Source organism: Marmota marmota, unplaced genomic scaffold (assembly GCF_001458135.2).
Source record: "Marmota marmota marmota unplaced genomic scaffold, marMar, whole genome shotgun sequence".
In the NCBI taxonomy this organism is placed as follows: Eukaryota; Metazoa; Chordata; class Mammalia; order Rodentia; family Sciuridae; genus Marmota; species Marmota marmota.
In genome coordinates, this window is record NW_025999991.1 from 11,055,706 (window position 1) to 11,068,209 (window position 12,504).

The 12,504-nt window shown below is 48.8% G+C and overlaps 1 protein-coding gene across 8 annotated transcripts in view; it reads left to right on the forward strand.

Moving 5' to 3' along the window:
- Positions 1-6: 6 nt before the first annotated feature.
- Positions 7-12,504, forward strand: part of Ctdp1 (CTD phosphatase subunit 1) — a 45,450-nt gene continuing 32,952 nt past the window's right edge. For all 8 annotated transcript variants that reach the window (XR_007348983.1, XM_048806684.1, XM_048806683.1 and 5 more), the window contains exons 1-2: positions 7-109; positions 12,021-12,104. Coding sequence is in view for 7 of the 8 variants with exons in the window: in XM_048806684.1 (XP_048662641.1) it covers positions 12,064-12,104 (41 nt within the window). In the remaining variant the exon portion in view is untranslated. The remainder of the gene's footprint in view (positions 110-12,020; positions 12,105-12,504) is intronic.

Below are 12,504 nucleotides of genomic sequence, written 5' to 3' on the forward strand. Positions count from 1 at the left end.
CTTCGGGGGGCTGCGTGCGCGCGGCGCGGGCCGAGCGCAGGCTCAGGTCGGAGCGCGCCGGCGTGGTGCGGGAGCTCTGCGCGCAGCCGGGCCAGGTGGTGGCCCCTGGGTGAGTGGGCCGGGTCGGGGAGTGGGGTCCCGGGGCCGGGCGCCGCGGGAGGAGTGGCGGGGTGGGCAGTGGCACCCGGAGGAGCTGCGCTGGGTGGGAGCTTGGAAAGGGCGACCCCAGCAGCTGCGCGCCTTGGTAAAGCTGGGGACCCACCACTTGTGACCATACTACTGGAGGCATTTTGAGTTGGAAATGAAATTTTTAGTGACCCAAAGTTGCTCCCTTTGGGGAATCTGCACGCACTTCTACTTTTCTGTAGTAGATGGACTCCACCTTTTGTAAATGAAGACAACTTGGGGGTGGCCGTGAGTACAGGACTACTCAGGCAGGTTCCAGATTTGTTATTGAAATAGAAGCTGTGGGGCGTGTGCAGGTCTTTAAACACTTGTAAACTTTGTGAAACGCGGTTGTAAAACCCGGTGGTTCTGCCTCATAGCTGAGAAAGGGACAGAGCTCAGGCTGGGTCCAGGTGACAGGATCGTCATGTATGGACTCCACGGCTTTCCAGGCTTCACAAAGGGACATGTGTCCTCTTCTAAGGTGCTTGACTGCTGAGTGTCCAGTTTATGCCTGAATTTGCCAGTGTCGTGTTCTTAGAGTGTGCTGACACACGGGCACGTGTGTGTACCTAGGCTGTTCTGATTCCAAGGAACAGAAACTGCGGGGAGTGGGCAGGCTGCTGGCCTCACTGGGTGTGAGAGCTTCCCTCTGGAAGGACACCACCCTTCTGTTTCTGCCCACCACCGTCCTCTACCTTGGGTTGGCACCACCCTGCCTGTGTTGAATACTTTCTACTTGCTGCTCTGCACAAACAAGGATTAGGATAGCACCATCTTTTGATCACAGACCCAGGCATTCTGCCTCATTGTCTTTCCCAACTTCACTTCCCATGTAATGGCAGCCCCAGTGTGTCTTTGGAGATGGAGCCTGGGTAACTGGACTTTGGGTCACCACCCACTCCTCCTATTGAATGCTCACAGGCAGGGATAGGAAGCCCCCAGGCAGAAAATATGCTGCTTCAAGGATGTGCCCCTTGAGTGCCGCCCACATGGCTTCCTTCAGAGGTCAGGGCTGTGAGTTTGGTGGGCACTGTGTTGGTATGTTAGGAAAGCTACCTAATGTTCACTTGGTCCCTAATTAGCATTTAGCCTCAGTCCGAGTACCAAAGGGGTAAAGTTCACTGATCCAGAAGTGGAGAGCTCTACTCATTTCGTTCCATTCCTCTGATTGTACAAAAGGGTCCACTGAGGCCCAGATAATGAATCAGGCCACCCAGCTAGTTGGCCTAAGCAATCAGCTGAGCAATTGGCCTGATGACACGTTCCAGCAGCAAGTGGCTGTTATCTTCTTTTTGACGTTTGAGACCTTGGGGTCCTTTATAGTGGTGGTTTGTCATGAGGCTTGAGAAACTGATGAGTGGCCTCCCTTCTCAGATGATGTATCCAGGTGACACCAGAGGTGTTCCTGGACTCCTGAGAAGCCCAACTTGTCATTCCCCACCAATCCAGGAGCAGCAGGTGGATCCTTGCTTTTAGAAAATCAAGCAGTGTCACCTTGAATTTAAAATGCTTCCTTTCCTGTTGGAATTATTTATATGCATTTGTATGTGGGGTTTTGTGAGTCCAGGGAACATCATGATGATGTGATATTCACAGCTGCGGTGGCATTCCTGTGTGCCTGCCTGTGTGCGTCAGGAGGGAGCAGTTGACATAAGCATGAGTTTAAAGCCTTGTTGTGTTTCCTCTGGCAGTTGTAATTGCCTCTCTGGAATGGGTTCCACCGCTCAGGGTTGCCTGCCTTCTTGAATTCCACAGGTGTGTTTGAGCATGGACTCAGGGCTGACTGGGACTGTCTGGCTTCACACAAAAAAATGTCTGCTGTACTTCTGTGTGACATGATTTAAAAATCACTAAATTAAGTCACTTGTTGACAGGGGTTTTGTAAAAGACACCTTGCCAGTGACTTCTTTAGTAAGGTGGCACCCCTGACGTGAGCAGCCTTCCGCTGTATGGACTGCAGAGGCGTGACTGGCATGTGTCTGAAGAGCTGTAGGGAGAACTCTCCATAGTAAAGCATACAGCCATCTATGGTGGGTTCCCACAGCTCATGAATTTCGGCTAAGTAGTCCTTTCCCCACAATTTAATTGTACAGATTGGGTGTCACTGATCCTAAAATCTAAAGTCCAAAATGCTGCAAGATACAAAACTTTTTGAGTGCTAGCAAAATGCTCACGCAAAGTTTCAGATTTTGAATTTTCAGGTTAGGGATGTTCAGTGTGAAGTCTATTCAAATGTTCCAATCTGTGAAACACTTTTGGAGGCAGACATTTCAGGTGAAAGATGTCAGATGGATGTGTTTTTATGTGTAGCTAAGCAGAGAATGTGGTCAAATTCTATCCTAATGTTGGACGGTAATCACCTTCCTGGTCAGTAAAGAGCTAGCTGGTTTGCTCCCTCTCAGGATCCTGAGCCCAGCACTTCATTTTGAAGGATTTCCTGTTTTTCTGTCTCTGGTTTTGTGAGCCACAGCAGTTCCATAGTCCAACTGATGGCTTCACACCAGGTATAGACAGAACAGTAGGGTCATCAGGGAAGAGGAGCCGGACCAAACCCATTGGTCTTTCTGTCTGATAGCCCCAGGTGTTTAACTTATACTGAGCAGGTCCCCAAATCATATGGACAGCTGTTTCATGACCGGTTTATATTGATAGCTTTCTGGAGGTGTTCTAGAAGTCTCAAGTTCTTAAGACCATGCAGGACAGAAAGCATCTGATCTGGTTTGCATTAAACGTTTGTGCACAGATTTGGGTTGTTCGCCTTAGAGAACCCCTCTGATGGCTTAAGTCACATACATTTGTTCAGACAGTGCCGAGGGGATTGAGGGGGTCTTGGCCTGCCCTTGTCATCTTGTCTGCAGGGACAGGTCTGTCCTTGAGCTTGCCTTCTCTGCACAAGCCTCCCCACGCCAGTGGAACCTATGGCTCTTGTAGCAGTGGCTTCTAGCCCTGCTGACTAACCAGAAACTTGGGTGTCAGCATGGCATTCTCGGAGGGCTGCCTGAGGAACATGTAGGTGTACAGCTGGCCAAGACCACATGTAAACTTTGCTCTTGGGGGAAGCCTGGCCCCGAACCCTTGGTCTGTGCAGTGGACCGTTTTGGTCCCTCATGGAGTTGCTGAGCCACTGCTGGCCCTGATCGCCGAGTTGCTCTCTGTGTGTGGTGTTGGGATGTCCCTCCTATAGAACTCCTGTGAAGGGCAGTGGTGTCTCTCCTGAGGCTTGAGTCCCTGGGCCCCTGCAGGCATCAAGAATGATTTCATCACAGAAGATTTGTCCAGAGTTTCCTACTATCATCATTTTTTCCTCTTGATTTTCATTAGGCTTGTAAAAAGCTTATTTTTGAATAGTGAAGTGAGGTTTTGAAGAAAGTCACATTTGCTGAGCAGGAGCCTGGTAGCTGCCTGAATGATGTCTTGATACAGTTGAGCACAGACTTTGCAACAGTTACTATAGCGGGCTTTGCAACAATTGCTATAGCCCGGGTGGCCCTTGACCCTTGAGCATAGGATATTTGACAGCAGCTTGGTTTTTTAACTGAGACTGAATGTGAGACTGAGGGGTGTGACTGGCTTGTGTAACCTGTGGCCAGCACACTCTGAGGTGCCCAGGAACAGAGAAGCAGCTCTGGTCCTGTGTCTGTGGAGTTCAGTATAATAAATTCTTAAGTCTAATAAATCCTCAACAACACAAAAGGTTAAAGCGAGGAAGGATCCCAGGGAGGTCTGTGGGAGTGAGCCTCAGGTAGCTGTTGCAGGTCACCTAGGTGGAGCGCAGAGCAGACAGGTGGCTGGGCTCCATGTGGGCAGCAGGCACATGTGGCCATTGTCTCTCTCGCCTTCCTCCCAGAGAACATCTGAGGTTGTTCTTAGACAAAGAACAGTTCTAAGAACTTAACACTTCTCTTGGGTGAAGTTGAAACAGTCGCTAGGTTGTCACCTTGATCTGTAGTAGGGTTATGTTTCCATAGCTCTTGGTCCATCAGGCGAGAGGAGGAGCCGTCCTCGGTGTACACAGGAAGGAAACCAAGGTTCAGAATCGGGAGCTGCACTGTGAATGCCCTTCATGTGTGTGTGCCGCTGGCTGGACCATGTCCACAGACATCCCCAGATGGGAAAGTAGGTGCAGTGGTGGGGTACATCTGCTTGTGCAATATTTATGTGAGTTTAAAATATTTTGATTAAAAATACACTGATAAGGGCTGGGGTTGTGGCTCAGTGGTAGAGTGCCTGCCTAGCATGTGTGAGGCTTGAGTTCAGTCTTCAGCACCACATAAAAAATAAAGTTATCATTCATCTACAACTAAAAATAAAAAATAAATACACTGATAAGTCACCCTCAGAAACTAAGTATGAATTTGTTATTTCTGTCATCCATTCATGGAATGACACTGAAGTCCAAAGAGAGGGGAAATGGATGAAATGACCAGGTGACATGAGGTAATTGGTGCGATGGACCATCTCCATGCAGAGGTGGAGATGGTGCTGTGTGACAGGTGCCTGACCGTCAGCCAGGTTTGTGAGTTGGTGAAAAGCAGAGAGAGCCCTTGGTGAAAGGAGAGTGCTCCAGCAGTAGCTGTCTTTGTTACTTTTAGATGCTAGAATTAAAAATCTTGAAGAGGCTATAATAAAACAACTTAAACTGTAACCTCTTCTATTCTAAGATTAGCTCGCCATCTCAGTGTTCTAAACTTAGAGAGGTGTTTAAAATTCCAAACACATTTCAGTCAGTGCACTTAAATAATACCTACAGAATAAAGTCTTGCTTTGGAAATAAGGAAATTTCTTTTTCATCGTGATATAGAGAATTTTGATGGGTTAGTAGATTTTTTTCAGTTAAATAATCATAGTCTTTCTTGTTGGCAGCTGCATTATTTAAAAGATCACACAGTTAAAAAAGAAAGACATGTCCAAAACTAGGGAAATGGTCACTTTGTTTAATCAAACCTGTTAAACACAGTTGAACTGTACATCAGGTGGGATTCCACTTCGTGTTTCCGGTTTTTGCAGAACAGAACCCCAGCCTCCTTTCTGCCTCCCTAGCTGTGTGAGCACACTGCTGGCCCGGCTGCAGATTCTGGTGTCTCCAGCAGAGGCCTGTCTGCCTGGGATGGGGATCCCCATCCCCGTGTGTTCTTTAATGTTTAAATGTATTAAGTGAAGTAAAATGTTTGGGTATGGGGGAATGGATGAGTCAACTTTATATATACATTTTTAAATAATGATATCAAAGGGAAATATAAGAAATGATGCAGATCTATTGTCTCAAGAAAAGTACTTTTTAAGTTTCGGGGGAAGAACCTAGACAAAATGGAATAAGTCAGTATGTTTCCAAAAATATTCTAAAAGATACATATACTTCCTAAAGATTATGAGCAGATGCCTTAGTGATTTTTACATATTACTTAGCATAATGTGTGTACAGGTCTTTGTTGTTTCACGAACTTGAGAAAGGTTTGTTTGGTATTTGTGTTTCCGAGTGGCTTTTTCTTTTCCTTTTTCAGCAGCACTGAGGATAGGCACTCTACCACTGAGCTATAGCCCCGCCCTTTTTTAAAATTTTGAGACAGGATCTCACAAAATTGCAGAGGCTAACCTGGAACTTGTGGTCTTTCTCCCTCGGCTTCCCAAGGATTATAGGCATGCGCTGTTGTATCCAGCTCAAAGTAGCTTTTAAAAGATTTTCTGTAGTTTTCACGTTGTGCTTTAAATTGTGAGGATTGGCATTTCGTGCCGTCTCGATGTGTTCTGGATTGACTGAACTAGTGGGGTGGTGGACTTTGATGATCCGTTCGTTGGTCGTGTGCTGTTAGCGCACAGGCACAACCCACAGCTCTGGCCCTATCTTGGGTGTGCCCCAGGGGTGGTCAGGCTCTGCAAGGCTGGCAGTGGCTGGAGCGCTGCCTGTTAAATTCTGAGGTGGGTGCTGCTGCTTCATCCTGAAGCCTGTCCCCAGCAGAGGGCAGTAGAGCCTGTGGCGCGCCTCAGCCCGTGTGCTCTGAGTGGAAGTCTGGAAGAATCCCTTCTGTGTCTCCATAGTGGCCCTGTGGAGTTCTGGTGGTGATGAGAAGGAGCCAGCCCATCCTTATTGTAGCTTCTTCTCCACATGCTTCAGACTGGTTCTTCAGAGCCACAGTTTGGTAACCACTGCCGGGTCCCGACCTCTCCGGGGCCCCAGGCTGTGGCGTGGCCCTGGTACCTTCTGAGCAGGGCCCCGTCAGTGGCAGCCCAACTCCGACTGTAGGTTGGTGAAATGCTGGATGGGGACTGCCCACTCACATGCCAGCCTACAGCCAGGCAAAACAAGAACTCTTTTTCCTTCCAGCCTTCTTGGCCATAGTTTTAGTCTTCAAGAAAAGTTATGATAATACTACATATGAATTTTCATATGAGCTCACCCAGGTATCATGCCACCTTCCCATGAGTGATTCATTTCAAAAACAAACAAACAAAAAAAAAACCAAAATCCTCTCACACAACTGCTGTGCTGTCACCAGAGCCAGTAGTCAGTGTCTGTGCAGTGCCACCCTCTGTGCTGCAGAGCCCCTTCTTTTTCTGAGGAGGCCTCTGTAGCAAGAGCCACCTGCCCTGTTGCCTTCACACCTGTCCTGGGTCAGTGCCATCTGTCTTCCTCCTGGCCTTATTGTCGGCTATCATATAGAACATGCCTTGGTTAGACTGTGGTTTGTATGTGAGTAGGACTGAGAGCAGTGGTGTCACTTGAGAAAGCCTATGAACTCCGTGCATCCTGTATGGTGAGGTTAGACGTCGATCACTGGGTATGGTGGCGTCTGCCAAGTTCCTATTGCAGAGTCACTAATTTTCCCACTGTAATTAAGTATCTTGACAAAGATACTTTATTAATCTGTAAATACCTTAAATTCTCACTAAACTTTGACCCAAAGACAAACAGCCCATTGGCATGTGTACATGATTGAGGCTTTGAACTTGCACAGGTCACAGAGCACCCAGGACTCGTCCCTGTACTGTCGTTTGGCAGCACCCAGCTGCTTTCCAGGGCATAGACCCCCGCCCAGAACTCACCTGCATCTCTCTAGTTCTAGAAGCTGGCACTTGACGGATGCTGAGTGAGTGGACACAGGCATGTCCTTATGGCCACAGTATGCAGGCTCTGCGTGTCTTCAGCAGATGCTGTCCCAGGCCTCTCCCCAGAGGCCTCTCTCTGGGCCGGCAGGGGTGCTGTGTCCAGTGGCACCTTTCTTCTCAGACTGGTCAGGCTGTGGTGTTGGCATTCCATGCTCATTCATCACAGCGCAGGTTTCTAAGTAGACTGTCACTTGGAGTTGAGATCCTGTGGGCTGCTTTTTGCTTCCTTCTGAGGGAGCCGGCTCCATTCTGCACTGAGATCCTCTTCATTCAGAGGAGAGTGTGCTTTCTGCCAGGGTGTGGGAAGCATTTGGGAACCTTCCGCACTGGCCTTGTGGAGCATCCTTCAAAATTCTAGTTGACAGGACAGGGATTCCTAGAGTCACTTGGAGTTGGAGAGATCGAGCTTAATTTTAGTATATATTTATTTTAACATTTTTATGAGTATAAATTTTCATATTCTTAATCCCCATAGGTATAAGTAAGGTCAGATGTCAAAGTTTTATGGGGAATAAAGTTAGTCTGTGACCTCCTCTGCAGGTAGTCTTTAGATAGCCGTCCAGTGTCCCTGCAGAGGGGAGGCTTCTGCATGACACTCACTTGCATGGTCTGCAAGTGATTCTTTGGTGATGGAAGCTATCACATGAACCTGGAGCTGTCCCTGTGGGTGAGTGTGCTGGCTGACTGCTGTGCCCACTGGGATGAGCTCCTGGAAGCTGAGTGCACTGGTGGACAAGCTAGCAGGCAGTGTGTCTCCTCTCTCTACCGCAGCCTCCAGCATGGGCACCCATGGACATTCTGGGCTGGATGATTGTGCAGTATGTCCTGTGCCCTGTGGGATGTTGAGCGGCAACCAAGATCCCCCCCAGGTGCCCATTGCTGTCTCACGTGTCTTGGTGTGCAGAATCTGCACTGTAAAATAAGACCCTAGCGCAGAAAATTACATGACTTATGCACAGTAGAAATAAAATTGTAGAAATCAAGGAGCTGGTTCTGAAGTTTATATGGAAATTCAGGAACCTTAGAAGAGCAGTTTCAAAAAAGGACAAAATTAAGGAGTGTATTGCCTGGTTTTAAAACATACTGTACAACTTCAGTAATCAAGGCAGTGTGATAACTGATGTAAAAATAGACGAGCATCATAAACGTGGGATTAGAGTCCAGAAGGCTCATAGATACAGACCAACAGGTTGTCCTCAGGGTACCCGGGAAGTTCCGTGAAGAAAAATGCCAGCACTGGTGCCTTGGTCATATGGGCCAACAACTGTCTGTCCCTTTAGTGGACAGAATTGTCCTCCCACCCCCATGTCAGAGGGAGATGTGACATTGGGGAAGAACCAGAGAGAGTGTGAGGGACCGCCCCCCTGCCAGCAAGGATGGCTGCAGCTGATAGCTGCAGGTGCCTCAGAAGAGCAGAAGCCACGGAGCGCTTCTGGGCCCATGGAGGAGCCAGCTCTGCCCAGCTCTGGGCTGGAGCCCAGTGAGACTCCTTCAGACTTCATCTGCAGAACTGAGATCCCAGGCGTGTGCTTGGGCACTGAGTGGGTGATTTGTTAAGAGCCACAAGTTCCGCAGGCAAGTTAAAAAAGCCCAGCCTTTACTTTACATCTTACTGAGAAGTGACTCAATGATCACACACCTGATGACATGATGTAAAACTGTAAACCTGTGGAAGGAAATCTAAGCAATCTTGCGTAAGGCAAAGATTTCCTAATAAGGATGACCCCCAACATGCGATTAACAGTACTTCACCAAGTCTTGTAAAACTTGCTCTTTGAAAAATACTAGTAAAAAATGAAAAGTGAACTGTAGGCTGGAGGGAAAAAATCTTTGCAAAAAAAGATGCTCCTTGGGCATTTGGCGAAACACCAGGCTGGCAGGAGCAGCTAAGAGGAAATGATTGTGTTCACTTGCCTGGTTTCAAAACACACTGTACAACCTCAGTGATCAAGGCAGTGTGATAACTGGTGTAAAGACAGACGAGCACCATAAACGTGGGACTAGAGTCCAGGAGGCTCATGACTATGTATCCATTTCCTCTCGGCTGCTCCTGCCACCCTGGTCCTCCGTTCTCTTGCAGTCTTTGATCACAAACCCCACAGCCCATTGCATGGCCAGTTTACTCTGCTTCTTGTGACACCCACCCCAGCACCCCACAGGGCACAAGGCACACCCAGGCCTGACAGGCCCCCAACAAATCTTCAGAGTCCTGATGGCCCAGGGCTCTAGTGGCCCTGTAGCTTTGGGAAGGAGCACTGAGTGCTGGTGCTGGCTCTGCCTGAACCCAGAGGGCCACCTTGTGCACGCCTTTGCCACACGGAGGGATGGTTTTGAATGGGGCAGGAGCAGTGCAAGTCTCCCTTGAGAGAGCTGGCTGCTCTGTGGTGTACAGGCATGGGCCAAGGAGAGGGGAGACCAGGCGCTCATTGAGGGGCTGGAGACCTGGAACTTGATAATGGTGCTCGGGTGAGAGACACCAGACTCTATTCAGAGGATAGGGTTTGAGTGTCGTGGTTGGGGTAGAGCAGTACAAGACATGGGACAAAGCCCCAGAGAAGCCTGGGCACTGGGAGGTACAAGGCTGAGTCAGGCGCTGTGGCCTCCCTTGTGTACCAGTGGACCCTAGCCTGTCAGTGCTGTGGATGTGAATGTTGTGGAACCTGGAGGTGTCCCAGAGGGAAGATGGTTTGGCAGGAAAGCCACGTGAATTGGTGCAGGTGGGCCTGGTCCTTTTACTTTAAGCTTGGGAAGCAGGGCAGAGTTTGGATGGAGGTCAAAGTGTTGTTTCAGATGGTCAGAGGGTACCCTTGGGGGAGGGGAAATATTGGTGGGACAAGTTTCTGGAGGGACTGTCAGGACTGGAGGAGACACCCCCTGCCCAAGCCACGCTCTCTGAACCAACAGGAACTGTTAGGTTGCCGTGTGGGGCTCCAGCCCAGGGCTTACAGTCCCATGGGAGAGGGACTATCCTAGTGGCCCTGGTTGTGCATAGTAGGAAAAGAAGCCAGTGCCTGTGGGATGCCCAGCGTGGCCGTGTGCTCTAATTTGAGACCCAGTAAGCTGATTCTTTGGGACTTGGAGCTTGTCTCTGTGTTTTACGGCCACCACATGTGGTGGTGTGTCCTCGGGAAGCAGAGCAGAGCCACTGTGCCTCCCTTTGCAGTGCTGGTGGTCCATGGCCTTGCCGTGGTGGTGTGCTGTGCCAGCCACCACCGGGGAGTGTCCTCGGTGTGCCTCTGCTGTGTGCACACCTTTAGTGAAACGTCTGCGAGTGTCTTCTGCCTGTTTTCTAGCAGGGTGGTGGAATCAGAAGAGTTCTGTATACCAGATACCAGTCCTTTGTTGGGGCTGTGACCTGCAGACACCTCCCAGTGCATATCTCGTCTTTACACCCTCACAGGGTATTTCTAGAGCAGGAGTTTTAATTTTGATGAGCTGCATTGATCAGTTTTACTGTTTATGGCTCAGGCTTTTAGGGTCAAGTCTAACAATTCTGCCTAGACCAGGATCTTAAAGATTTCTTCCCTTTTTTTAAAGTGTAAGTTCATTTTGAGTTGGCTTTGTGTGAGGTCTGATGCTCAGGTCAAGGTTTTGTGCATTATGTTCCTGCACGTCTGTGGAAGGCTGTCCTTCTCAGCCACAGTACTGGCCAGAGCCGTTCACATGTCTGCACTGTTTGCAAGCATTCCTGTCTGCAGCCCCTCCCTCTGGCCCCTGCAGCTGTGCAGGGCGACTCCAAACCAGGTGGCGGTTCCCGTCATCTGACTGTCTTTTCAAGGTTGTTTCACCTACTTGAGGACCAGTGCCTTTCGCATAGTTCTTAGAGTAAGTTTGTGCCTACAGAAGCTGTGCTGGGATTTTGAGAGGAGTTGGGAAAACCTGAAGGTCATTTTGAGAGAACTGACATCTTTGCTGTGTGGTCTTTCAATCCATGATGGTTATTTTGACTTTTGATTTCTCACATCAGTGTTTTTGACATTCAGCATACAGATTCTATACATTTTGTTAAGCATTCTGTACGGGCTAAACCAGCAGTGACATAGGGAGAAAAATCATCTCTGCATCTGTATAAAACTAGGAATATTATAAAAGTTCTATCAGAAAAAAATACTTCTCTGAACATGAGCCTTTCTGGAATGGGAACCACCCGTGGGAGGAGCCACAGCTTGTTATCCTAGAATCACCCAAGTGCTTCCCACTGCATGCATGAATAAAGCTTGGTTTCCACAAGCTCGTCGGAAATGCAGGGGGTCACAAGCACATGTTTAATATATTTGATGTCTTTTGAGGCCATTTCTGTGTGGTCTCCTCTTCTAAGTAGACATCCTTATTTTTTCTGCTATGTATAGCAGAATTTGTTCTGTTTTGTTTTCCATGAGAGAGAGCCACAAGGGAAAAGTCCCTTCATTTTATTTATTTAGTGAGTGAGTTAGTTTTCATGGACCTGGAACCTTTATTTTATTTATTTATTTTTGCGTGGTGCTGAGGATCAAACCCAGTGCCTCGTACATGGGAGGCAAGCGCTCTGCCACTGAGCCACAATTCCAGCCCAAAGTCCCTTCATTTTGTAGTCAAAGAAAACAACCCTGGTGTGGGGTGAGGCCCTCTGGAGCAAGTGAGAGCCAGGGTCAAGCTGGCATAAGGCTCATGCCCTTTCCTGGTACCCTTTCTCATACTCTGACACACCCATGGATTTTAAAGCGTTCTTTCCTTTAGGATCAGTCGTTGTTTCATCCCATGTTTTGCAGGGCGCTTCTGGTGACACTGGAAGGATGCAGCCACCCGGTCGTCATGAAGGGCTTGTGTGCGGAGTGTGGCCAGGACCTGACCCAGTGAGCAGCATTGGAGGGAGGAGCAGCGCTCCTGGGGTCTGAGGCTGGGCCTGCGGGCAGGGTTCAGAGAACAGCCGCCTGCCCTTGGCCACACCCAATCCAGACTGGACCCTGTTTTCATCCTTGGTTTCTGGAAGCCCCAGATCACTCCGGTGCTCTGCTCAGATGCAATGGGAGCATGCTAGAGGGTTGGGGTTTGTTCTCCCTGTGGGGACCACAGGCTGGTCATGTCCCCGGTGCAGGTGGCCATGTTCCCGCCTGAGCCCTCTTTTCCCAGGCCGTGGGCCAGCCAACTGCCGATAACAAGTGGTTCTTTGTCAGTCTAGAGGGTGGCTGACACTTGGATTTTTTTTTTTTTTTTTTTTTTTTTTTTTTTTTTTTTTTTTTTTTTTTTTTTTTT